Genomic DNA, 27,277 nt, shown 5'->3' on the forward strand with positions numbered 1-27,277 from the left:
CCTGGAACTGATGAGAGAAGCATCCTTGGAAAACCAAGGATGACCAAGGAAGACCTTGGAAGAACATTCTACTCTGGCTTCCTGGAACTCTCTGACTGAATGAACCTTTACAGTCCCCAACTCAAACCTGGCCTACCACAATAAGGGGAACTACTGATGAAGAATAAAGTACTCTTGACAAAAAAAACCAGAGGGATGGCTGATGAGATGGATGAAAATGTTTTTAGCCACGGGAAATGACGGTATTTACATTACTGTCTCTGGCCGCTTTCCAGATCAACTTAAAATGAAAGAGTGATGAGGAAAAATGGATGGAGAGAGCTGAATGGCAGGATGGAAGGGTGGGAAGGTGACTGCAAAGGTGAATGGGTGCAAAAGGAGTGAAAGCTGAAGGAAGGAGGCAATGGACTTACCCCGGAGCCCAAGGAGTTGGCCTCGGTGGAGGACTACAGCTAGGCACAGGCAAGGAGTGGGAACACAGAGGGGCACGGGAAGAAACAGGCAGGACGGGAGAGAAGAAAAAGGTGATTACTTGGAGAAAATTCAGGGAGCAACAGAAATGTATAAAATCTAGAGAAACCACAACAGGAGCTACAGGCTCAGATCAGTTTATATCAACACCGCTGTTGCTCACTTTGCTTTTATCTTACAAGGACAAATGTAGTATCTGAGATGGGAGAGGGACCATGGTCACAAGGATCCATGGCTAAAGTTTCTAGTGAGACCTTACTGCTTACGACATTTTTACAGAAACACCAAAAGATAATGCAACTGGTTTACAGCAGGGAAAAAGTTTAACTCAGAATTAGGACAGCAGCCCCAACAAAGAACGGGCTTTAAAACAGGGATTCAGAAATGAGACGAAGATTGCAATGCACAAAGACGACTGTGTCACTGGCCTCCTGGTGTCAGCCCTGGGCACATCCAGCTCCACTAGCCTTAGAGGAGACCATCTTGGCCCTGACTTCCAGAAGGATTACAAGAAGTTTGCTCCTCTTACACAAGAGCCATTTGCTTCTCAGGTTTCCTGCTACCAGTGGTGAGAAAATGTAGATTTGGCTGCTTTCTGTTGAAAGCAACTGCAATCAGCCTCAAATCCTACTCCCCCATTACAATCTGGAACAGACCTTCAAAATTAGATGCTGACTGGCAGGTACAGAACAGGATTACTAAGAGCTCCAACTAAACCTTCAGCTCCAGAGATGCACCTATTAACTACTACTGCTGGGTCTCCTCACCAGGTTGGATTAGGTGTAGGATACTGATTTCTACTTGACTGATAAAGCTGAGCCCTAATTTGAGTAAATGAAGCTTTTCTAAGGTCAGTTTCTGGAAAATACTGTTATGGAGACATTTAGATGTCTATGCCAAAACAAAATTTCCAGGGAGATCTTCCTGATGACTTCTCATCCCATGGCCTCCTTTTGGAGACTTACTACGATTCCCAAAGCTTTGTTTCTCCTGCTTTCCAGTAGCTACAAGATCAATTCACATCAGTCTGCTCTGTCAAGGTCACGCTCAAAAAAGAAGACTGTATGGATGGTAGAGATGTCATTGGTCTCCCAAGAAGGAAACGGCTTCCACTGAATGAAAGGGACAGTAACAAATACCTATTTGGTTTTAAAGAGGTTAAATCCATTCAACCGAACACTTAATACCTTCATAAGGAAGAGTTAAACCAAGTTCAGGGTTGCTCATACTCAGGGCTCTTCTCTCTGAACACTACTATGATCAAAGGTGTATCAGGTTCAGAGTAAAAATGTCCGGAAAGCATTAGCCTGCCAGAGCCACCTGCCATGCTGCACAAATAACACGCAAAAGCATTCTTTTTTTAGGGGGGGGATGCAGAAGTATCTCCAATAAATGTCACTTACTCTCAGTCAATGGAATGGAGATGACAACACCGTTCCCTGTCCCCACCCAGAGGCGGTTGCCAGCAATGAGCAGGGCTGTAATCCGCACGAACGAGAAGCCCAGCTTTCCAGTGCCTAGTAAGCATGCATAAGAATTTGAGAGTCAGTTATGACTTTGGGCAAGGTCTGCTAATGAATTTTGACTTCTCTCTTATCTCAGAAATCAACAGACCATTTACTGACAGTTCCTGCTGCCTCACCTAGCATCTTGCTGACGTAAGGCTCAATGTCGACATCTTGCAGATGTTGATGGCTGTGGGCATGGTAAAGCCTCAGAGTGGAGTCCAGGCGGATAGAAACCCACACTCCATCTCCAATCCATGCCAGCTGTCGCACCTGACTCTCTCGCCGAGGGTGGGCGTCAAAGGATTTCTGAAATGCCAAATAGGTGGACCAATGTGAGTTCACAAAAGGTTTGCAATTATCTACACATATACTCCATTTTCCTCAACTGAGATCACTTGTTTGGGTTTCAAAGCTCTTGGAGAAAATGTGTTAATGCCAGCTGACCTCAGAAGTTCACTACAGTATACAGAAAATCCCTCATTTGAAATGATGAGTTGTATAGCAGCTCTGCAGAGATTTGCAGACCACTTCAGGAGCAAGAACATTTAGAAACCAAGAGCTTTCAATATGCTTGGTAGAAAAGGAAAACACACAACTCCAGTATAAATTCCAAAGATCAAACTGCCTTGGCTTACTGATGTGAACTTCAGATTCAGCACTTCTTCTCCCTTTGATTAGAATTATTCCAAGCACTGTTAAACAGGTTTGTACCAACAAACCAACACTGTATTGAGTTTCAATCAAAAAACTCTAAACGTCATTTTTTGATTAGGCAAGTGGGATCACTGGGGCTTGCTAACTGTAATCTTCCTTTGTGCCACAATGCCTGCAGATGGAGAAGTCTTAAGACTATATATGAAGGGTGGCTGTAAAGCACACACGTACATTTGTACAGTATGTCACCTCATAGACTCACTAGTAAAGGCAAAGAAACTGCTCAGTTTAGACTTATCTAAAGATTTAAGCTCCGCAAAGGGAGGAAGGAATAAATATCCCCTGGCAAACATGACTCAGATTGACAGTTTGAGTCCTACAGTCAGCAATGACAATACAAAGGTTCTGCATTTCCATATACTGCAGCAGAAAACAGCTATAAGAATAAATACAACACAAGCATGCACATGCATACACACACACTTGCTCTCTTACCTCTATCTGCATTGTCTTAGGCTGGATAACATGGATTTTGTTCTTGTAGCCACACCAGACTCTATCATACACAACAGCCATGCAGCGGATGGAATGGTGAGTGTGACCGAGGTCCATTAGATGGTAATTACTGAGATCCCACTGACCATCTAAGGTGAAAAACAATTATGGAAAGATGCATCTCCTTCATGACATGTCAGTATACAGCAGAATCATCCACCTTTCCGTGTATATCTAGGTATACGGGCTTAGCTAATACTCAATTGCTCATTTTGCTTATGTCTGTGAACTTCCCATGAATCCACAATACTACTTCGGGCACAGCCTTATACTTATGAAACACATGACAATAAAGTTTAGTTTGGTGGGCTGAAAGCTGTCCAAATCAGACTAATTTAAACATCCTTTTATTGTAATGAAGTGAACAGGCTTCTCTAACAAGTACAACAAGAACAGCAGGGGAAGAAGAAAGACAGCCTAACAAGACTATGCAGAAACTTAAAAGGAAATGGACCGTACAGTCCTTGTGGTGAGGCTTCCTCATATCACAGACAGACAACATAATTTCCCCAATGTGTCAAATTCAGGATAAGGAATCAGTCTCCCGTCTCTCACGCTTATTTTCTAACTAACCAATCAGATACTGTGTCCTTCACAGACAGGTGGCCTCTATGTCTTGAAGCTTTACCCTATTTCTGATGGGAACAATTTTTATGTGTCAATGGTCAGGCTTGAATTCATGACAAAGGCTGAATTAAAATTTAGATTGCACAAAACCAGAAATCTCTTATTTCAGCTTGCTGGATAAACTGCTACTCAATGACTAACTAGGTTCTTTATATGCAAACATTAGTCACAGTTAGCAAGTTCCCATGTGCTTTCAGGTATGAACACAGCTCAGAAACTGCTCAAGTTATAGGGAAACAAAACCTACAACAGTGAAGAGGACAAGAAATACAGAATTCAAAAAATATCTTGAAGTGACAAGATTAAGGCACGTCAGATTACTCAGGCATCTGTTTTTTGCAACAAGAAAAACCGATCAAGTGTAATGCAAAGGCACCATTTGTTTGGGATTTCCAGATTTCCAGAGAATCCCAGCTCTGCCTGCTGTGTATGTGCAGTGATCAATTCCACTACTTACACAGAGTCCAACCTCTCTGGGAAGCAGCAGGCCTATTTACAACTGCACAGATGATCTGCTCAGGTACAGCCTGAGCTGTGTGGAGCTCCCTGTGCATGCCCTGTTACAGCTGATTTGTGAATGCACAGTAACACCAATATGGCCCAAATGCATTAAACTTACCAAGCATGCTCCAAAAAACTGCACAGCATATGTATTCCTAGAAGTGTTGCATTTACTCTGCATGTGCTACACAGCACATACACATGTTTTTGTTCAGAAAAGCTCAGGAAATGGTGTTAAAGTATGCCTTAGATGTCTTAGGATAAGGATTACATGTGTATAATAGCTATGCATTTTAACTGTATGTTTGCACTCTGGCAAGCCAGCATCTTTCCTTCTAAACTCAGAGTAGCATTTAATCCATTGCTACCCTTTCAGCCAAGTTTGGTTCTCTCCTATTACATTGATTCTTACCTTCCCCCCGGTGGAATATGGCTAGTGTTCCATCTGCCAGAGCAACAAGGACTCTCCCTTTCACATGCCTGAAATCACAGAAAAGTAAATACTTACAAAAATCTGTAGAAGTAAGGGACTAACAAATCCTTTCTGACATACACGCACACCATCTTTATATTCTTTCTAAAATTCCCATTCAGTTTAGCACTTGCAGGAACATCCTGCAACGGCCAAGGGTCACACCTCTTATCGTCACTGTAGTAAGATCACCCATAGATATCCTGTTGAGGTTAACTTCTCCTTCACACTACAAACTCCATCAATTTCAACAAATTCCACCTAATTTACACCCCAGTGAAATTTTGTCTTTCTCCTCCCGCCTTTACTGCCTCCTGATAACTACTAATCTCATTTAGTATCTTGTTCATTGAATTGAGTCAGGTCTGCAGTTGAGCAGGAAAATGGCTCAGTATGAGGCTTTCCAATAACAAAAACCTTAGGAAACTTTCCTCACAAACCAATGCACTTAGAAGAACAAAGAAAAAGATGACTGACAAAGAGCTGCTACTCCCATCTAAAATATCGCTTAGGCACTGAACCTTCTCCTTCAGCATCCCTTGGCATGCACACTTACACTAGACTAAGTACAGAGTCCTTCAGCTTTATCGAATGCAGACACTTCTTCCAGTTGGATACAGCCGAGTGCACATAAAGCCTGCGAGAAAGAAATTGGGGAGGTTTAGCAGAAAGGCCCCACACCTTCAGACTTACTAGGCTTGAGTCTTTTCTTCTGGTAGGAAAGGTGGAGGTTAGGTAAGAAAATGAGGTTAAATCCCCGTGCCTATGATGATCTGAGGGCTCAGAACAACAATGAGCAACGGAAACCTACTCCAGAAACAAGAAGTGAACTAAAGGTGTGAGGACATGAAAAGTGGAGCCCAGAAGAGAATGGAGGTGACAGAGATCTGCCAGCCCAAGGGGAACCTACCAGCCGTTCTGTGCTCCCAGCCACATGGTGGGGGCAGCACTGGTGCAAGTCCCAGCAGCATCCCCATTCAACTCCTGATCTGGCAGTGTCGTGCTTGACTCTGTCTTCAGCTGCCCATTCTCCCTGAAGAAGCAAAAGAACATTGTTAGAGGCTTTAGTAGCAGCAATAGACAGAATGCCCATCTACGCTCACAGTCTGGCATTCACAATCAGGTAAGGGCACTTGTATACACAAATCGCTTCCTTCTCTTCAGTGTTTTTTAATTGCTTGATTCCTGATATCTGCAATTTGCGAAACTTCCTTTTTTCTCCACCAATACAAATAGCAAGTACTTCAAATCTATAGAACTTAACTTAGTGTTTGGCAGTCCTATTATATAAACAATGTTTTCTGTGTTCATTTCCAACTTCAACAGAAACAACTTAGAACAACTTGGTCATTTAGGAACAATTTCTATCCAAGACTTCCACCTTGCTCCTCAGGCCATCACATCAGACTCAATTGTCTTAAGAATTTTTTGGTGCTGAATATGCTTTCTTCATTATCTTTACAGCACATTAGAGGTATTACTAGAATAAATCAATCATCATTTTTACACATGGATCAATAAGCTCCTTCAGAAAGAACATTAAGTGTACATGTACTTTGGAAGATCTGTCTTAACAGCAGGTCTAAATTCATACTGAGAGATCAAATATTTGCACTTAAGCAGCTGACAGTCTGCTGCAGGCTGAATCATGTTTGCTTTCATTTCATTTCTTTCTCTCCCTATCATCCCATCTGTAATACTATTTGGGCACAAAACTGAAAGAAGTTTGACACTTCATCAGAAGATCAAGCTGGTTCTCACATCAAAAAGCTTATGAAAACAGAGCTGATAAATAACTGAACTGACACTTTGGCCCCAGACTGCCTACCCGTTCTGCCTAAGAGGTGCCTGTGCAGGGACTGGATCTGTAAACACATGCTCCGTGAGGGGCCCAGGCCGGGCCTGAGCAGGCTCTGCCTCACTTGTACCATTCTCTGGTACCTCCGTAGCTTCTGTTGCCTCCTCAGTAGACTGGGACTGGTTGATCTTCCCATTGCAGACAGCAGCCACCTCACCTAAAAGACAAAGAGTGTGAGACGTACTGGAGAATGAGCTGCTAAGTTACCTATACAGAAATTGGGCTGTCAATTTTTTGATTTATCCTTCCTTGCCAAATTCAATCAAGCCCTGAGACTGCACCACAGACAGCAGCTCATCCAGTGTTTTCTGCCTGGATGGGGAATAGAGGCTATTTTAAAGTAAGGCACAATCTGTGACTAGCAAAACATCGGAAGTTCTCCAGGGCTGTCCACTGCAGTATGGAGTCAGCCAGGGCATCACTATGGTTTTTATATGGGCTTAACTGACTTCACAAGAAGACAGGGTTCAGAGGAGAAAGCAATGAGAACAGAAGCAATTGTAACAGGGCAAACATATCACCTGTCCAAAATACTCTGCTATATGACCCCTGCAACTGGCTGCAGGATGTGGATCACTCAGGGAGAAAAGGAGGGCTCTAAAGACAAGTGCACCAAAAGGGCCTTTGGTCCTTCTGTACCACATTAAGAAACCTCTTGAGGCCTCTGAATTAGTAAACTCAGGGACAGGAGGATGCAGCTGTAAGACTGTAAGCTCATATGGGACTAGCTATAAGTGGACTGCTATTCAGTTTTATGTCCCAAAACTCACTCTGTCCCTTGTCCAGCACAGGTGTGTCACCACGCGAGGAACAGTTGCTTCGTGGCACATTGCAGCGGGTCGCACAGCCCACCAGAGTGATTCCTGCCAAGACACCATCTGTTCCAGACGACTCTTCAGGATTTACATCTCCCTCCAGAAAGATCTCGCCTGGAGGATAATCACTCTCACTGGCCGCTGAAGGGCAAAGAACAGATTCTTCCATAAATCTAGCTGTCACTGCTGGTTTTAAATGTAGCAGTACTCCTGAGGTAATCATATAGATGGAAGATGCTGACCCTGAGGGTTCACTACCCTGGGGAGGCATCACAGCATCAGTCAACATCATGGCGAATTCCCTCATCCCTAGCATCAACATCCAGGCCAGCTACAGAGCCCTCCCAAACCTGGGCAAGGCTCACTCTTGCTTCCAAGAACCATCGTTTACATGCCAAAGGAACGACTTATTAAACATTCAACAGCGAGGGATCTCCACAGAAAGGTACTACAAGAAGGCAAGATCTGAGTTACGGTTTTGAGGGACAATTACAGAATGCAGCAGGGCCCTAGGGTTAGTTCTGAAGTGAGGACGCTACATTTGTCACCCCTCAGTGGAGCAGGTGACCTTGTGCAGACCACAGCCAGTGCCTGGGCCACACTTACCAGGGATGCTGGAGATGCAGAGCACGTGAGCATTGCAGACAGTGAACTGGTCCACCACTGTGCCAGGCTGATTGGCATCAATAATTACAACTTTACTTGTTGACAGCGTACTGGTGAGGATCCAGACACGACTGGACGTGGCATCCATTTCATGGAGCTCCTTTGCCTTCAGGAAAGCAATCACACAGGCAGAATCAGTGCTCTTCTCAGATCAGACTGAGTGTATTAGTGCTTGGCAACATTTACACATGCCAGCTTCAAAGAGCCAAGTCTCTTCCTAGCTGATGCAAATAAACAATATGAGCTATGCAAATTTCATTCACACTGCCACACTAGTATCTGGAACACTGCCAAAGAGCCTATCTGGCTCCCTAGGGTAAGAGGAGTTTGGCTATTAGTTTCTCTTCTGAGATGTCTGACTAATGTATCACTGAACATTCACTTTAGACAGAATACCAGAAACCAGAGCTGGAATAAATCTCAAGAGCTTCAACTTCTGAATCAAATGGACTCATGGACTCTGCTATGCCTATGTTCTTTTTAACAAAGCTTTTAATTAATTTATTTATTTATTAATTTACAGTGATGAGGACCCTATAATTTTCCTAGCAACCTCATCAAGCACTTAATCCCTTATTATTAGGAATTTTTTCAAAACTCCAAATGTTTCAAAAGCAGAAGTTGGAAAATTTCATCCCAGATGATTTATCCCAAATCACACAGAGAGTTACTGAAGAGCCAGAACACCACAACCCTGCCCCGCAAGATGAAGCCTCAGAAGTACAAGTTAGAGCATTATATAGCACAGTACAAAGGTATTGAGAGAGGGGGCATGTCAGGGATGGAATGAGAAAAAACACCAGAGGGAAAAAAAAAAATATTCATTTTCTTTTCTGACCTTTTTCTTTTCAGGAGATGTATGGTTACTTTTGCTATTCTCGCCTTCCACTTCCCTATCACAGGTGAGGGGATCACGTCCAGGATCCAGTTTCTGCCCATTCCCAGGCTCTGGCTCCAAAGGTCTCCATCCTGTGAGATTGACCCCAGCTGCACACCATAGCTAAGTAACAGAAACAGGAATCTTAAACTAAGAATTCTGGAGGCTCCAGAGTCTCTTGAAATTCAGGCACCTTTGTAGAGAACTGTGGACACATGTCAAACACCTAAAATATTTAGTTGGAAACAACAAATCTTGTTGATTTCTACTAGAAGACATAGTCAGATTTGATGGAGATAAGATAAAGGTTCTCTGTAACCTAACGAAAATCTGTTTTTTTAACAGATGTGACTAACAGATTTAAAGAAAATAAAGATAATAAATCAGGTGCATAACTGAAAACAGGCTTCTGAAACGTCCGCAGTTTTTCTGACTCTGGGGTTCCTAAGTCATTGCAGCAAAGCAAGCAGGACATGGCAGATGTTACTAGCTCGGGGTACAATAAGCATGATTGCTTAACCAAAATTGACAGTGATTGCTTGGCTGAGGATACACATTCAGTGCACTCCTGTTCCCTAGTCCCCCTCCCACCCCTTGCACTCTTCTGCTTCCTCACACACTCCTTTGCCCAAAAATCAGTGTTTGTCTGATTTTAGAGAGCTATTTAAAGAACCAAGACAGCAAAAAAAGAAGTCACAAAAAAAAAAGAAAAAAAAACTTTGCTGGTTTAGCTCCCTATATAACCAGTGTAAAGTAAAAGAAGCACACTGTGTATTTTCTGAAATCAAATTTAGCTAACCTCCTATTAACTATTTCCAGATAGTTTTTTAGGAGAATGATGGGAACAGGACTACAGAAACAAATGCTGGATTTATCCAAAATCATAAAGGAAAGATGCCGAACAGAATATTATCCAAATCCAAAGATCACGCCAATCTTCTAGAAACAACTAACAGCGTAAGAATTTTGTTACAACTTAAACATCAGAATGACATCTAAAAATCAGCTCTGAATGAAGCTAGTGACAAACTGTCTATTTCAAAACAACTAGTTATAGCAGATAAATGTGCTACCTGCAGAGAGATGACCATCTATTCTCAACCACAATTCTACTCAAAATATTCTAGTGTTGATAGACATAGCTTGACAAAAATCTGCTCTAAATAATTTTGGCCTGTTACCAGTGAATCTCGGTCAACAGTGGAATCTAAAGAAGAGTGATGAAATGCATTTTCACTTTCATCTATTCATTTTCATGAATTTTTATATTGTTTTGTGTAATACCCTAAGGAATCTTAGCAAAAGCCTTATAAGCATAAAATGTTGCTGATATTTTATAAGTTGTCTCAAAAAAGCATAAGACATAAGACAGAAGCATGGGATCTGGCAATCGGAATCAGCTGAGAATTATGTCCTTACAAAGACAGGTACTTTTCCCACACTAGAAACCACAATTCAAAAAAAGGAAGTGGAAGATAGAATTTGGAATATATAATGTAAAAAAAATACAGATTGTTGTAAAAATTGCACATTTAGCGACCAAAATTCTTTTTGTATTCCACGTCCCCTTTCAGGACTGGAATGGAACGCAGAGACAACGTACCTTCATGGTTGGGTCCTTCTCTACTAGTGGGCGACAATATACAGGCACGGGGACGTTTTTCATGCGAGTGTCTTCCTGACCACCATTGGGACTCAGCTGTTGGGGAAGAGAAGACAAAAAAGACAGTACAAAGCAGTAAACACAAGGCTATGGTAAGAGAGGTGTAACCAATATGGCAGAACCAAACTTACTAGCCTCAGAGGTGGGTGCTGCTGAGGCTTCATCTCACATCTTGTATGAAACAGAGTCCCTACAGGGATGAGAGCAGCCTACCAAGAGACTGCCTCTCTCACCATGATACGGTGCCCCAGTTATGGTCAACAGAGGCTATACGCTGCACTGCTGATGGAGAAAGGGTTGTTAATGGATACTCCCTGCAAAGAAGTCAGAACACTGGCGTTCCCTTCCACCATGGCCTGAAACTCATCCACTTTCAAGCTACACTGCATGACTCCTTCTTTCAGGTGGTCTTTGACCAGTTAAATGAGTCATAGGCCAACAAATGAGGGTGATGACATTTGATTTTGTGTTACTGCTGGGGAGAAGTGGGAGCAAACTGCACTGCATTTGGTTTTTACACTAAACGATTGGTAAAGTTCTCAGAGTACAAATGAAATATCTAATGTTCAAGCCCAATTATAATAACAAAGGAAGCAGAAACAAGTAGTGGGCTCTGGACAAAGAAAAATAATTACTTTTGGTTTAGGGTAAGTTCTTTCAGCACCTTCATGCAGAGGAGGCCCCTCCATTGACTTTGGTGGAGATACAGAAAAGATTACTTTAATCTGTGCCTACAATTATCATACAAATAAAACATGCATACGATACCTCTAAATGGAATATTTAAGGACTAAGGCTAAGGTTACCAGTGGAAGAGTTAGGTCTTCACTGGTTTCACTGTGGGGGACGATGTCCCCTCAGCCTGTCCGGAAAGTGGTCCCTACCTGCTTGTACTTGGCAGGGAGGCTCCAGCCACAGGCCTGCAATCGCCCGTCATCATTCCGCACATGCTCCCGGACCTGGCGGTACTGCTCCCGTTTCTGCTCGCGACGTGCTGAGGATGTACAGTCACTGAGGAGAGAAGCCACAACGTTACTTCTCAATCTATGGTTAAAAACAGAAGCTGAAGGTTAAGGGAGTGTCGCCATAGCAGGGGGAGGAAACACAAAGCAAACCCAATCCATCTTTGAAAACAGATGCAGGAAATCGGAGAGAGAAAAACCCTGTTAAGAAGCAGACATAGGCATCCCTAATCTCTAATTCCCTGTTACCTCAGTGATGTGGCAGGCCAAATCATTGTCATCTCCACTTCAATACTCCAAGAGCCCTTCAAAAACAGGGAATCAACCTTCCATAAGACCTATGAATCTATGAGATCACACCAATTTTTGCTTAGCTGTTACAATTTACTGATCTAATGTCTCCATCAGGAAGGCATTTTGAGTTCTCCCCTTCTTCATTATAGTCAACTATTTATTTTCCTGCTCATTTTAAAGCTTTCTCTGCTGACAAGGAAAATATGCACTAACTGCTCTTGAAACTGCTGGTTTCAACAGAACAACTCCAGCTTCGCACTGGCAAAGGTTAAAAGAAAAATTGATCTGTGAGCTCTTGAGATATGTTTTAATATAAACAAAGGCTGTTTGATTATCCATTCCAGCTCTCAATAGGTTTTTAAAGTATCATACCAAGGTACAAACAACATCAGCAAAAAAATCCAATCCAAAACAAAACTCCCTACGCATACGCACATAATGACATATAAACTTAAAACAAAAACCACCCCCTGCTAAAACAAAACACCTCCCCACACATGCTTCCTTCCCTGGGGAGAGGATGAGAAAACAAAGAGCTTCTGACAGCGGTTAGTCACATCGTTTAATGCACTGCTGAAAAGCACTCAGACACCACACAATGACTATGAAATTGTAATCAGATAAAAAGAACGGAATAAAGGCAGTGGGTATCTATAAAATAGAAATTTACCCTTCTAAAGACAATCTCTCTTCTCCTGATCTAGCGCCTTTCCAACAAATCCTTCATATTGCAGAAGTTATAATACTTTACCATCACATTCTCCAAAGTCCTTCCACAAAAACATACCACATATGAAACCGTACAACCTCATAATGGTAAAACACATGCATTTTGAAGTCAAGTAAATCACAGAAGAGTTTTCTCCCTTCATGTCAGAGACATAAAGGATAGGGAGAAGACTCTGCAGCAACACTTAGAGGCTCTTTTTTAGCATGGTTAAGATTAAAACCAAATATTGTAACCTAAATGTCATGTTAAGAGAACTTCTGTCTTCACCTAAACTCCTTGTCAACAGGGTTGGGCAAGACACTCCATCCTGCTGCCCCAGTGCTGCCATCACACTCTACCACAAAAGCCCTACTTCATTCTATCGCGCAGTCTGCAAACACGAGTGCAGAACTAGGGTTGAGGCCAGCTCAAGCCTTACACTGGTCCCTGCTGAGATGAACCATCACGGCCTGGAAAGCCACAGCAGCAATACATTTGGGAGGACAAAGTTTGCTGAGCCCATCCACATGGTAACTGATGAGTGAAAGACCAGGGAGGGAAACCACAAGAGACAGAAACATATTAACACCACACAGACTTTTTTTAAAGCAGAAAACAGCTTATTTTAAGAAAAGCTGCTATTTGGGAGAGCTGCAGGGGGACCTAGCTTGGCACACAGCACGTGACTCACTCTTCTGGGAAGAATTCCAGGGTGCGGCTGCCGGAGGAGATCTGGCACATGGTGTGACTGCGACGCTGGCTGAACCCTGCTGTTGTTGGAGACTTGTAGTGGATGTTCACAGACGGGTAGGTCCTCTTTGCTGGTGGGGGACTCGAGGAAGAGCTGAACAGACGGCTGAAGCTAGGGACAGAAAAAGGCCAACAAACATGAGAAAAAGTGCCTGGGGAGACAACACACCATAGATTCGCAACAGGGGAAGCAAGAGGTAAGCAATCAGAGGCTGTAATCCCTTCATGAAAACTGCCCTACTTCAAACACAGAGCTAAGTCTTCAGTGTGATTGACACAAGGTGTTTTTAGCTTCCAGAAACAGATACCTTCTGAAAACAGCCCTTCATTAAAACTGATAGTGAGTGTATATATGTTTCCATTCCAGAGTACCTGTGATCTTTTTCAGCTTGTAAAACAAAACCAATGCGGATGTTCAGATCTGATCCTAATTTCACTAAGGAGAAGGGAAGCCCTTGAAGGCAAAAGTGTTCAGCTAAGAACACTTTTAGTTGACGTTTCATTAATGTCAGAGTGTATTAAGTTGCTGTCTGAAGTGGAAATGGCAACACTTCCCCTTTTCTTAATCTTACACAAACCACCAAAGAACTTACAATTGCCAAATAGTGGATTTTTTCTTCTCCTGGACGGATGGGTGCTCACGGGAAGCTCTAAGGACAAACACAGCAGAAGCAAGTTAATTTCAGCATCTCTTACCCAAGTTTCTGCCAACCAGCAGGCCATCTCCATCAAAGAAGCCATGTCAAAATTCAGAATTCATTCTAACATGTTTCAAAACACAACAGAGGAAGTGACACGCACTGGTCTTTAATGTAAGCACACTGAACCACTTCATGTTTCAATGTTGACATGAAGTGCAAGTAAGTGGGCTCAATCCGAAGTTTTATCAACTCCCTGTAACATTACAATTGCCACAGTAATAGTCTGGTAACTACAAACCAGCTTCTCCTAGCTTAATTAGCACACAAGAAACAAGCAAGACAAACAACTGCCCTGTGTCTCCAAATAACGATGGCAACTCGAGATTTGCAGCCCAGGCTTAGGAATAAGAGAGAAAAAGTTAAGTATTAGGAAAGAAGCATCTACAATTTGGAAAACTTTCAGCGCTTCTCAGCCCACATCTTAGTAGGGGTTCCATTGACCACAAGGTCAAACATGGTCAAGTTCTGTCCTAAATACGAATGTTCACCAAAACGCAGTCTCACCTGATCATCTCTGTCCACCTGACAGCCTCCTGGAGCTCCATCAACCTCTCTTTGTATTGATTGCGCTCCATCAGAACCCGGGCCATTTCCACACGGGTGAAGCGGCGGCGCTGAGCTATGGGAATGTTGTCCTGCAGGGGGGAGGAGCACTGCTTCAGCCAACAAAAGATGGAAGGGGATTGATGTTAGTACAGGGCAAGTTGGGAGACAGAAAGACGTATTTGTTAGTTCTCCTCCTGTTCTGTTTGTTTACCCCCTGATTTCCCCGTATGAGGTGCTACTTCTAGACAAGTGATCTCCAAACTATGGCCCAGGGACCTCTGGGGTGTTCTGCAAATCCATGGAAATTAGACTTAGAACCACCACCAAATTGAAAACCCCACCCAGGGACTACTGCCAGCAAGGTGCTTTGATAGTCTGCAAGGAATTATGAGAGTTAACAGTGGTCCGTTGGTCCAGAAAGTTTGGAAACCAAAGTTTTAGTTCATTAGCAAATCCAGTCACAAGCAGCAGGGAACACCACGTAATGCCATCTGTCCCCTCAAGAGGACTAGGAAGGAGGTGTTCTGTTAGTACAAACTAATAAAGGTGTAGGGCACAAGAAACTAAAGAAAGGCCTTTTCCTCTTTGGTGACACAACTTGGCCTTCCAACGAGGGCACATGCAGCTTTGGATTAGGAAGCGATAGGAATGAGATTCTGTTTGTCTCTTTTGAGGAGTAGAAAATGAGAATGACATGGCTAAGATGGGGAAAATATCTACCCAAAAAGAAATCGTAATGATTTGGGCAACTCATTACTAGGAAGTGGTGCTGGGTTGTGCCTAGACTGTGGCAATTCCCAAGCTCAGCCTGGCTGGTGAGTACTGCCAAGAGCTGGAATAGCACTAATTAACCAAGTCCCTCTCCAGCCTCCCTGGACTTGGAATAAACCTGTATTACCAGTCAAAACAAGAAGTGTATAAACGAAAGGGAATTTTACAAACTTTTTTTTTTTAAAAAAAAACCACACCTCCTGTCAGTTCAGCTTAAAATAAATCCAGTCCTCTTCAGCATTTCACAAGCACAACTTGAAAATTTTCCTATCTATCTAAATTCTCAACAGACCAAGTTCACCCCAGTTAAGTCAAGAGAATTAGCTAGAATTGAACCTGCTCCAATACCTTTTACAAAGTAAGAACACAGTAATATCGAAAAGAAGTGTATCTAATACCCTGTCCTAGCAGAGTGGCATTTACAAAGAAAATCTCTGTTACTGCTTTGGTTTGGGTTTTTTTTGGCTACAGCTGGTCTTTGTTGAAAAGCTTCTACCTCAGCCAAAACAGTTTGAAGAGCTGTCATAGAAGAACAGTCCATGAACCTTCTCTGCCTGTATTCTGTAACAGGCAGTACTGGCTTATGTAAAAGAAATAATGAGAAAAACAATGCTGCAAGATTGAGATTACAGAACTAATAAAAGAAGGCAGTTACTGCTGCAAAGCTGTCTGTATAACCTGGATTTCACTGCACGATGTCCTCACGGCTTACAGCTTCAAAGCCAACGTGGAGACAAGCTCTTCTGGAGAAGCCTGACTAGCACAAGACCCCGAGAGAAACCACACTGCACATAGACTGTAATTCAAAATTAGGGAGAACCAGATAAAGCGGGAAAGTGCTGAGCAGGGCACTGCTCTAGCACTGTTCTGCAGAAACCACATCGTGCACAGTATTGCCGCTGTGTCGGCTGCTCATCTTTGCCAAACTATGGTTTGAAAGGTAATCTCATGGCATCTGGCTATTAGCAATGCTCATCAGCCACAACCCACAGTTCACCAGCTTTGCCCTCATCGTTAACGAAGGCAGATCAATCTGCATGTTAGGATTCATATATATGAAGTAATATAGAGTAAGTATATAAACCCCCTTTCCCCGCAGGCATTTTAGTAATGTAATATACCAATTCTGTACAGAGATAGCTGCTTACATCCTCCACCTCCTCTTTGGGTTCTCGTCGGGCAACAATCGCTTCAGATTTCACTCTAGGAAACAGGAAGAAAGGCATCAAACCAGCAAGTGATACCATGGCTGGCCCTGAGGTGTTTTGGGAGGAGAACCATCAGACCAAGAAGGTCTGTCTGCATGCATCACAAGGAAACATTTTCAAACTGTGAGCTAAGTGTACAAATTATGAGATGCTTCTCTGATATTTTTCCCTCTCTCTTGCAGCATGTTACTCTGAACAGCTTCACTGACATCATCACATTTCTTTGGAACATTTGATGTAAGCACCAAAATGACCACTGGAACAGTCCCGCCAATTTCTATTTCAGAGCCATAATCTATGTTCAAATGTTTGACAAGATCTTAACCATGAGAAAACTGAGCCATTATCAGCAGTGAAAATGCTGGCTTAAGTTCTTCTTCTGGGCTGCTTCTGTTTTCAATGCCTCTAATGTGAAGGACAGTTTGCCATAATGGTAAAGAAGAGAACACCAAATCCGTGTTAATAAAATACTTAAAGTATTTATCCGAGTGCTTTTAATTTCTTTAAATTCCACACCGAGGTGCAGTCATGCAGTCCCATTTGAATTACAAGCACTTTTATTAACAGCAAAGACACTGCGGAAAAAAAATGCTGTCTCCATCTCCTAAAAAGGCACACTTCCCAGTTAGAAGTCCATGTCCCTACCATATTATGAGAGACTCAAAAAGGCATTTTAAAAAATCAGACCTATTTCCACTGCCTGTGAGACTACTTTCATTTCAGACATTTTGAACAACGAAGACACCAGTCTGTGATATTCTTGGTGGCTCTGTGCTCAGATTACAGAGACAACCTTCCAGATTCCAGCTGCAAAATAAACACCGTCCTCTGAATAGAGATACCACAGTGCAATGTACAGCTAGTCAAAATGTAATTATGTTGCTTTGAGCTCCGTGGGGCATCTTTAGTTTTATGGATGTGAAATCATCACAGGCTTTGCTAGGCATTCAGGCTTCGGCTTCTCTAGTTTAAGTGGAAAATAAGAAGTGGGATTTCTCCAAATGCTACTTGCATAGGACTTTAAAATCTCTTCTGCCTCTTCTTCTCATTCTTAACATGAACAATGAAACAATTAACAATACTGGCATTTAAATATTGTTTGTGGGAATCTGTATTAGCTCTTTCATTAAATGAATGGGCATTCATTCCTCTCAGAGCTGTCTTGGCTGCTGCGAGGATCAAGCTCTTGACAGTTTTCTTCAAAACTATTGGTTTTGAAATTCCCCTTTTTTTTTTTTCTTTTCAGTTTGCAAATTGAAACTCTGAACACTTCACTCCAGGGAGACTGGATTTGCAGTTGCTGCTTCAGAATCCTAGTCCTGGGGAGGAAAATTCTGCAGGTTTTCTAAGGTTCAATAACCCATTTCAATCCAATGAAAACAACGAACGCTAAAAGTATCTCAGCCACCTACCATCAGCCTTGAAGTGCTCTGTGAGGTACCTTTGAATTCCAATACTAACCTCCATGGGGAAACAGAGTAAAACTAACAGAGGAGGTGGTTTGATCACTCACGTCCTCCCAGCTCCTGGGGCAGGGTGCGAATCACTCACCTTTTCAGCTCCTCCTCCAGCTCCTTGACTCTGGTTTCCATTTTGGCTTTGGCCTGCTTTGTGGCTTCAAGCTCTCCCTTCAGCACTTCTTGCTCTCCAGACAGCTGGTCCACCTTGGCAATCAAATCATTCTTCACAACGTTCAAAGCATTTCTTAAAGGTGTGAAAGGGACAATAAGCAAAAATGCCCAAAACCACCAGCTGTCCATAAGAGAGACCTGAAACTAAAGTCACAGGCACTACAAGGAAAGTTGAAATGAATGTACTTAAACAATTCAGTCCAGCTATAACTCATGGAAAAGTAGATTTTGGCAAGAAGGAGTGCAGAAGAACACAGAATCACCATAATTGGTCAGGATGAGGTTTATCCAGTCCTGTATCCTGACTGACAAACCAACATCTCCTTAAGAAGATGGCAGAATACTGCAGAAAGCAGGTGTAGGGTAACCTATCACCTGCATAATGTTCAAATCTATTTTTAACAGAATGAAGATCTGAAACATGTCTTTCAGAACTGCTGTTATCTGTAATTGTGCATAATTGTGGATGATGGTGATATAAACAAGCATTTCCAATCAGCTCCGAAATATCTTACAATCTTTAAAATCAGCAGTGCCCTATCATAGTAAGTTCTCCAACTCTTCCCTGGGAGTACTTTGCCTTCCTCTTCCTGGCTGCTTAGCTTTAGTATCTGGTTTGCCAGCCTTTCTCAAAAAATAAGTCCATCACATTGTCTGCTTCGCCTTTATCAACTACTAAATCTTTGAAAACTCTTCTCAATAGTAAGAAAATTTTCTTTCCAAATAGCAAACGTTGCAAATAAAAACTTATAAACAGCAATATCCTCACAGAGGCTCAGACTGAGATCTAGATTCCCACTGAAGTTAACTAAAAGCTTGCCATTGATTTCAGTTGGGATCAGATCCTACCAGCACACACCCAGAGACTTCACCCAAGTGCCTGCTGAAAGGAAACAGTTAGGAAAGTTGCTCAGAAGAGCAATTCCTCTTCTACAATTGAAGGAACAAAAAGTATTCAAGAGAATCTGTTAGATAAATGAGCAAGCCCCTATGAGGCAGGAGTTCTGGCCAAGATCTACTTCAAGCTAACATCTCATTTATAACTAGGCAGGCAGTTCAGAGCACGCAACAGTTCCTTACTTGGTCTCCAGTAGCTGCGAGTTCTCCAACAGCAGATTCCCCACTTCTTTGCCCATTCCTGAAAAGAAAGGCCAGGCAGTTTTCACCTGCTCTCCTAGAAATATGAAGCTTGTATGGCACTGCCTGACTCATGCTTGAGGAAGAGAAATCACTTTTGTTAGGCTTCCCTAGGCTTCTGTGTCCTGCTGTGGAGGGAGAGTGGAGTGCGTCTTGCTGAAAGACCATGCTGCACAAGCAAAGACACCCGTGTGTTCTGCTGTGAAGAGCCCAAATGCAGACCTAGCTTCTTACCCCAACTTTCACAGACTCCCTTGAGAGGGACAGAGAGGAGAGCTTCACTAACGCCAGTTAGGGGAAGTCAAGTCAGTAACTCCTGGCTCACCCATGAGCTATTGCAACCATTTTTTATCATCGCTCATACAGAAAGAAGGTAGAAGTTCATGGGTTCTTCACAGAGGACAGCAGAACACTGTCCAAGTTGCTGGCCAGATCTGCACATCAGTGATTTTCTTTCTTTCTTAGTATAAGACAAATTTTCTGTTTCTCAGTACAGATTTGGGATCATGGTTGTGACCACCTTCATGCACATGAAAGGCTTCCCATTATCAGCCTTCCACCAAAGCAATTTTAACAGGACTTTAGATTGTCCATTGCTCCATCTATCTTTAACAGTTTTCTCACGGATGTTTAAAATCTGAAGTCTCAGTCCCATCACTTAAGACCCTCTCTCATCTACATCAGACACGCTGCACTTGCACATGGGCATCAACGTACGACGACTGCAATATGCAGATTGGGTTGCAAGCACTTTGAAAAATCTGTGGCTAAGAGTGAAGGTCAAATTCAGTATTTCATAAAACCAAACAGAAAGGAATTTAGGGACCAAAAGCACATCTGGATTGTTTCCTGTTGCCAGGGACTTGCTGGCTCCCAGCGTCAACTTCTATCTTACAGTGGGGAATAGAGGCCACCTGAGAGCTAAAGGGAAAGACCTCTCCCTGTCGGGGGACAGTACTGAGGGTTGCAGCTCATTTCTCACCACAGGTCCCAGAGCATGAAGAAGTCTCACAACCATCAGTGTTTGTGCAGAAGTGCTCCTCTGTCCTACCTCTTCCTTTACAGCAAAGACATCAACAGTTTTCATGATCTGTTATTTGCTGATTAATTAATATTTGCAATAAAATAAAAACAACACAAACTTGAAGTAAATGGAAGTTAGAGAAACATGGTAGCATACAAGAAGTGAGAACACATCACAACACTCCAACATACAGATCCTCTTCCCACAGTTAAATGGCATGAATTTATGATGGCAAAAGCAAATTCCCAGCAAGAATGAGTAAGAAGCAGCATTTTCAAATAACTTTTGAAACTTTAGTAGACAGATAATTAATCACTTTGATGTTTCAGGCAATGCGTTCTTTGGATGCTGTGTCAAAGAATATTGCAAATAGCAAAAAAGTGAGAGACACTATCTGCAGTGTAAACTGAAGTATATTTTTGGTTTGGTAAGGTGAATGACCTATAGCCCTTTCTTTTGTGGCATGCCACATGTTGAATCGGAAGACCAAGAAGTCAGCTGTTTATTAAGTTATTTTCTTGTTCCTTTTCAGTGATTCTACAAATGATCAAACAAATATTTAGCCAGTAAGACCTTAAAATGGCACATGGACGTTGCAGGTGCTGAGGGACATCAAGGGAAGGAGTTCATCCCCAGTTTTTTTGGACTGAATCTTTTTCCTTCCCATTCTTGAGTCATCTATCCCTCTCTACAGCTGTTTTTGGGAGATAAAGGTTTCTTGTTCCTTTTCAGTGATTCTACAAATGATCAAACAAATATTTAGCCAGTAAGACCTTAAAATGGCACATGGACGTTGCAGGTGCTGAGGGACATCAAGGGAAGGAGTTCATCCCCAGTTTTTTTGGACTGAATCTTTTTCCTTCCCATTCTTGAGTCATCTATCCCTCTCTACAGCTGTTTTTGGGAGATAAAGGAACTCTGGTGAAGAGGGTGAGCTATCATGCCACAACTAAAAGCCATACAGCATCCCAACCATCAGTATCCTCACCACAGCTTCTACCTTATTTGTGTGTGACACAGACACAGCCCAATGCTTTAACCAGCGAGAGGTCTGAAGGGCTAGTCTTGCAATAACGAAATGGATGAAGCCATCCCAGAGCTATAGAATTGACACTATGAGATAACCTTATCCAGGCTGTAAGGGGAGAGCCCTGCTCTTGGGAAAAAAAACACTGTGGAGTGACTAAAAGGAGATCTCTTTACCCCTTTGTGGCGTGGAGCAAAGGGAAGAGAGGTCTGGACAGAGCCCTGTCTAACAGAGCCCATCCTACACTGTCCACCACCCATAGCCAGGCAAATAGTGTGAAGCATCAAAGTGGATAATCAACTACACGAAACAGAGGAGAATCCCCAAACCACCACTACCGACCAGCTGTGTCCTGCTTCTTGGAGAGGTGATACCACCATCACAAAAAAACAAACCAAGGGAATGCAAGACATATGGAGGGATGTTGAGTGAATGGAAGAAATTCAGAAAAAAATCCACGTTTAAAAAAAAAAAAGAAAGAAAGGAAAAAAAAAAAAAGAAAAAAGGCCTTCGCCTTACCAAAGAAATCATCCCGTACTATGAGAGCCATCCCATACGAGAAAGGGAACAGAAAGAGATGGGGACAAAGGGGAAGAAAGGAAGAGAAAAAAAGCAGCCATTAAATACCAGTCTGTAAATAGCAAACAGAGCAGCTCATCAGCATGTGTACATCTGTGTGTGGTGCCAGTATATGTGACGCTCAGTAGTAACTAATCTGCACCTTGTCCTGCTGCAGCCTGGCCTAACAGGGATTTACACCCAAGATGTCAGGACAAGCTCGAGATGAGCTCATCTGTTTCTCCCGTCTTCATTGTTTCCCCTGGACTACACGTTTTTGGGTTTCCCATCCCCCCAACAAAGGTAGTTCAACAGACATTATGAATAGGGTGAACGAAGGACAGGGGCAGGAGGAGACACAAAAGGGGGGGTGGATATCAAAGCTCTCATCTGGCCTTTTTGCATAGGCCCAAACCACCTCCGCACTGCGACAAACTCCAACTCAGCTTCAGCGGGAGGTTTTCTGTGAAAGGACCACGAAAAAGTGACTTACAGTAAAAACAGTTTGAACTAAAAGAAAGGATGATGCCATCCCTTTCTTTTGTAACCTCACAGAGCCAACACCAAGAGGTGCCGGGCGAAGGAACATGACAGAGCTCATCGCCGCACAGCATTACACCATCACGCTGCGTAAGTCACCTGCCCCTTTACTATAGGGAAAACTTCATCCAGTTTGTCCTGAAATCCAGAGAGATCCCCTTGACTTCATCTGAAATTGCATCAGGGCCCAAGTGCGTTTTATGGAAAGGTGCAAAGCTTCTGACGACAGAGCGTGGCCCTAAGGCAGTGAGTCTCCTTCACCAAAACAGAAGACAGAGCTATCACTTAAACTCCTGCCAAAAAGACAAAGCTTCAACAAAAGACAGAGGCTTTGCCACTCTAATCCGTCAAGAAAGTGTCTTTAATGTCACTACAGCTATTCCAGAAGAGGGCCAGTATGCATGGTTCGCTGAGAGGAGAGTGGGAACCTAACTCAGTCCTGTGCCCACCCGAGCTCTGCTCCAAGCACAGCACCCGTCCTGACAGGAAAAAAAAACCACTTTGAGCCCCAAGACCTTGAGTGACAGGCCAGTGTAACACAGTGGAGCAAACCTGCAGAAAGCCACACAAGAAAAGCTTATTGAAACGCAGCAGGCGTGTGAGCACAGAGCGGGGATGTCCTGCTGCCCAGGGACCCACCAGTGCAAGGCAACCAAGCGAGGTGAAGGAGGGAGAAGTCCGCAAAGCCAACCGTGTTTGGACAAGAGCAGGGGAGTATCACACGTGTATACCACGTCATTCGACCTCAACAAGGAAAAAAGAAACAAGAAAGGAAACTGAGCAGAGGAGATACACACCTGAGAACTCCCCTATGGGCCATGTCCAGCGAAGCACAGAGAGACAAGGGAAAAAAGGAAGTGAAAAAAGGATCAATCAGTGACTGAAACCAACAAAATAAAAATTTTGTTCAAAAAAAAAATTAACAATGATTCAGCCATTTCAATGTCAAAAGGCATGAAATAGTAAGGACACGACCTGCCATGACTGTAGATGGCATGACTCTACATACAGGACATAAAAAAAATCAAGGGAAGGTAACCCGTGGTATAACTGCAACCACATGCCTCAGCTACCCCCACTTTTCCAGGCATGAATCTCAGGCAATCGCATCTTCCTGGACTGGATAAACCTTTATTTTCTCTTTATTTTTGCTTTATTTAGTCATGTACCACTAAATGCAGAACAGCTAGTTCCCACTACCTTCTCATTTCCCCTCCCCTAGATCTTCTGATAATAAATGTGCTCTTCAATGATACTTCAGCTTGCAAAAGACAATTAGTTGCATTTAAAAACTTTTTTTTTTTCTTTTTTACAGTGCAGTGCTGGGACTCAGTTTGATAATCCCATTTCAACTTCTGTACAAAAAACTATACATAAACTTACCGCTAATATGGCTGAATTTCTGTCTTCATCACAAAACCCATTATTTGAAGGGAGGATTTAATCTCCAAAGCAAACAGTTGGGCATCCTAAAACTGAAAGGAAGGACCTGCCCATAGCGCACAACCAAACTGCTAGTGCTCCTTCGCGTCCAGAAACTCTTGCGATAGTAAGAGCAGGAAGGAGGAGATGGGAGAACGGGGAGCCTTCCCAGGACTGGGAGGTAAGAACCTGCGATTAACAAGTGAATACGCAGGAAAACAGCCAACTAGAGTTCCTAAGGCTGTAGTGAGAAAGGAGGGAATTTGGTCTACAATTACCACTAGTAAATAATTGTTCTCATTCTACATTTTTCTCCAGAACACTTCCTATACAAACTCATGTATGTAAGGCAGTATTAGAGGCAGGGGGGGAACCCACATATTTTATTTATTATTTTATATTCAAAAATTGCAATAAAGAGTGCCAATTTTGTACCAAGAGATGTTGGCCGCTTTGCAGATATCCAGAAGGAACGAGTGAGATTTTCCATTCAAGAAACAGACTTGCCTGCCAGCTACTGCTCAAAGCTAATTTCTCTAAGATCCTTCTATTTTAAAGTACTCTTTAATGAGATTTCTTTTTCTTTAAGAAACTGAGTCCAAAAGGAGAGAATATGCTTTGAAGACTGATTGCCAAGTTTTGAGAGAGACTAGAGGAAATATTCAGATTTCACTTAGGTGGGGTAAACTTCATTAATTCTTCTGATTTACAGAGACGAGTGAGCTCCAAATACGACCCATAGTGAGAGAGAACTCTTTCGGCTAGTGGCTCTTGTTTCTTACATCATGTCCATAAAGCACAATTTCCTCTGTGGCTCTTCAGATTCAAAGGTACAGCAGGAAGAGAGAACAATTTATCTAACAAAAAAGGCAAAATTTTGAATAATGTTGACAGATTTGTCAGTACCAAGATCTACCCTTTTGCTTCCACCTTTACCAGACTTTCTTAGTGCCTTCTATTGTGCAAAGCCCCGGAAAAAAAAAAAGTACTGATCTCATTTCTTGGTCAGAGACATGACCTCTAAGATCTCTCTCTGCCTTCCTCCCTTTGTACAATCCTGGTAACATCTGTGTTCATTTTAAAGAACACTTTTATGTGGACAGAGTCAGTAGCCAGAACTCAACAAAAGGATTAATTAGATTAACATTTCTCACAGGAAACTCACAGAACTACCTGATTTTATCACAGCCCATCTCCCAGGTTTGAAAAGGAACTAGGAGAAGCCTTCCTATTCTGCTAGCCTGCCGTGCAATCACCTGCAAGGGTTTTGCTGCTCTGCTCAAACCAGAAAATTGTCCCAGCACAGAAATGTACTCTTCATAAGCCACACTTACATGGGCACTGTTCAACAAAGTTTCTGTACATTTTTATTACAAGTGGTAACTGCCAAACAACAGATGTCTCACAACTCAAAAGCAATCGCTGGTCTTTGGGCAGCCTTATTACTGGAAGAGGTGAAACACCTTTGACTTTAACTGAAACCGTGGTGACCAACCTTGCAAGATTTGGGCAACTAAGATCTTTGGCTCTTTCAAAGCAACAGTTTGCATTTCCCACTGATCACTGGGTCAGACTACAGGGTAATCCAAAGAGAAAGTGGATTCCCAGAAGGCAGGCTTCCAGAAGTGGGAAACAGGTTGTCTGAAGCAGTTCGTGCACCAAGCAAATAATTTTCCTGAATAATAACTCTTAGAAGCTGACAATCCCTGATGCCCCAGCCATTTTGGGGAGAGAAGGAAAGCAGCAGTTGGCACAGTGATTAGTGGAAGATAACCATATAATCAACCATACACTCTCCTAGATAGGGAAGAACCTGAGGACCAAGATAAAATAGATGGGCAATGGCAAGATTGTCCGTGTTTTTAATGCTTTGATTCTGCTGGGAAGAGAGTTCCCAATAATGTATGGGAGCTAGCTAACCAAAATTCATTCCACAGCAGGTAGATGAAACTTTAACTGTCACATGTAGTTCCTATTGTCATCTTCACTTTAAGCAGAAGTCCCAGCCCTTCTGCAATGACTGCTAACATCCAGGTGATTCTCAAACCTGGAAATCTTGCTTCTCCTTCTAAGTTCTTAATTTTATAAATATCTGCACACGTTGGCTCCAACTGCAGGAAAGAAAGCCTGTGCTTTCATCTTGACTCTTCCGTAGATTTTTTTCTTCCAGCAATTGTGAGTTGGAGCTGAAACAATAGAAGTTTTAACACTTCAGGCAATGGTTGTCAATCCGTGCACGAGAGCTCTCTTGCATGTTGCAGGGCTAGCACCATGCTTCTACAAAATAAAAAACCTATCCATGTCAAAAAGGTATTGCAAGCATTTTGATGATAATCTGAAACGTGTTCTTACATTCCAGTGACACTATTGCCTATAACAGTAAGAATTTCACAGATTTTTGTCTTTGATAAAGCAAGAAGTATTGCATTGACCTCCTTTCCAGTCTTCAGTCCACGTCTTCATGGTTAAGTCTTCAGTAGTAGGGTAAAATCTATCCTCTCTGCAGAAACATACCCTTTTAGAGGGTCCTGATACAAGACTCATATTCAAAGGTGATACAAGTATCTTCCTCATTTAACTTCCACAAAGGTGAGCTGCTGCAGATCTGTGCCATGATTCAGCTCATCCTGTTCTGGACATATATACAGAACCAAACTTAAAAGATTATCCATAAGCAGCTCTTACATCAGTAATCACCACAAAGGAAATGTACACTTTCAGATCAGATCTCTTGCTACTAAATGCATAAAAGGCATATTGTTGGAGTCCTCATCTCTCCTTAAATCAAGCAGTAAAATGGCAAGTGAGCTACACAGTTATAAACTTTGTCAGCTGCCCGTATTGTCCGAGTATTCAAAGACCACTCATATTGTCCTGATTCAGGAAAACAGCCAGCAGGACTTAAGAACATGCTTAAATTCTCTCATGAATTAAGGTCTAGATACTCAAGAGTCCAACACCAAAAAGTATGGCAAGGGCTCAGACTGCTACCTGAGGCAAAGCTGCTTCTCTGACTGCTTCAAAGTCCTAGTCAGGAATACGGAATATAACCAGACTTCAGGTATTACAAGCTCCTTCAAAATCAGCCTAAAAAGTGAATTACTACATCTCTTAGACTGACTCTAAAAGTGTAAAAAATGCAATACAGACCATAGTATTTCCTTATCATTTAAACTTCAAAAACTTAAAAAAAGGAGTTACTTTCTTGCAAATTTCAAACAAACTCTCTATTCCAAGTGAAATTCCTAGTGTGTAAAATTACTGGGAGGGGGGGGAAATTTGGGGGAGGAAGCAGAAGGAACAGATTTTGTCTTCGAACTGTTTGTGTGT

At 42.5% G+C, this 27,277-nt stretch overlaps 1 protein-coding gene across 1 annotated transcript in view; it reads right to left on the minus strand.

Moving 5' to 3' along the window:
- The window catches only part of MAPK8IP3 (mitogen-activated protein kinase 8 interacting protein 3), a 36,492-nt gene that overhangs the window by 3,149 nt on the left and 6,066 nt on the right, over window positions 1-27,277 (minus strand). The window contains 19 exon segments of the mRNA XM_009585936.1: window positions 414-452; window positions 1,875-1,988; window positions 2,114-2,285; window positions 3,129-3,277; window positions 4,729-4,796; window positions 5,345-5,425; window positions 5,699-5,821; window positions 6,617-6,803; window positions 7,417-7,602; window positions 8,068-8,233; window positions 8,966-9,127; window positions 10,608-10,703; window positions 11,552-11,678; window positions 13,324-13,494; window positions 13,976-14,032; window positions 14,588-14,739; window positions 16,522-16,603; window positions 18,160-18,312; window positions 19,320-19,377. Of these exon segments, the coding sequence (XP_009584231.1) occupies window positions 414-452; window positions 1,875-1,988; window positions 2,114-2,285; window positions 3,129-3,277; window positions 4,729-4,796; window positions 5,345-5,425; window positions 5,699-5,821; window positions 6,617-6,803; window positions 7,417-7,602; window positions 8,068-8,233; window positions 8,966-9,127; window positions 10,608-10,703; window positions 11,552-11,678; window positions 13,324-13,494; window positions 13,976-14,032; window positions 14,588-14,739; window positions 16,522-16,603; window positions 18,160-18,312; window positions 19,320-19,377 (2,343 nt within the window).

This window comes from Fulmarus glacialis, unplaced genomic scaffold (genome assembly GCF_000690835.1).
Source record: "Fulmarus glacialis isolate BGI_N327 unplaced genomic scaffold, ASM69083v1 scaffold10799, whole genome shotgun sequence".
Taxonomy (NCBI): Eukaryota; Metazoa; Chordata; class Aves; order Procellariiformes; family Procellariidae; genus Fulmarus; species Fulmarus glacialis.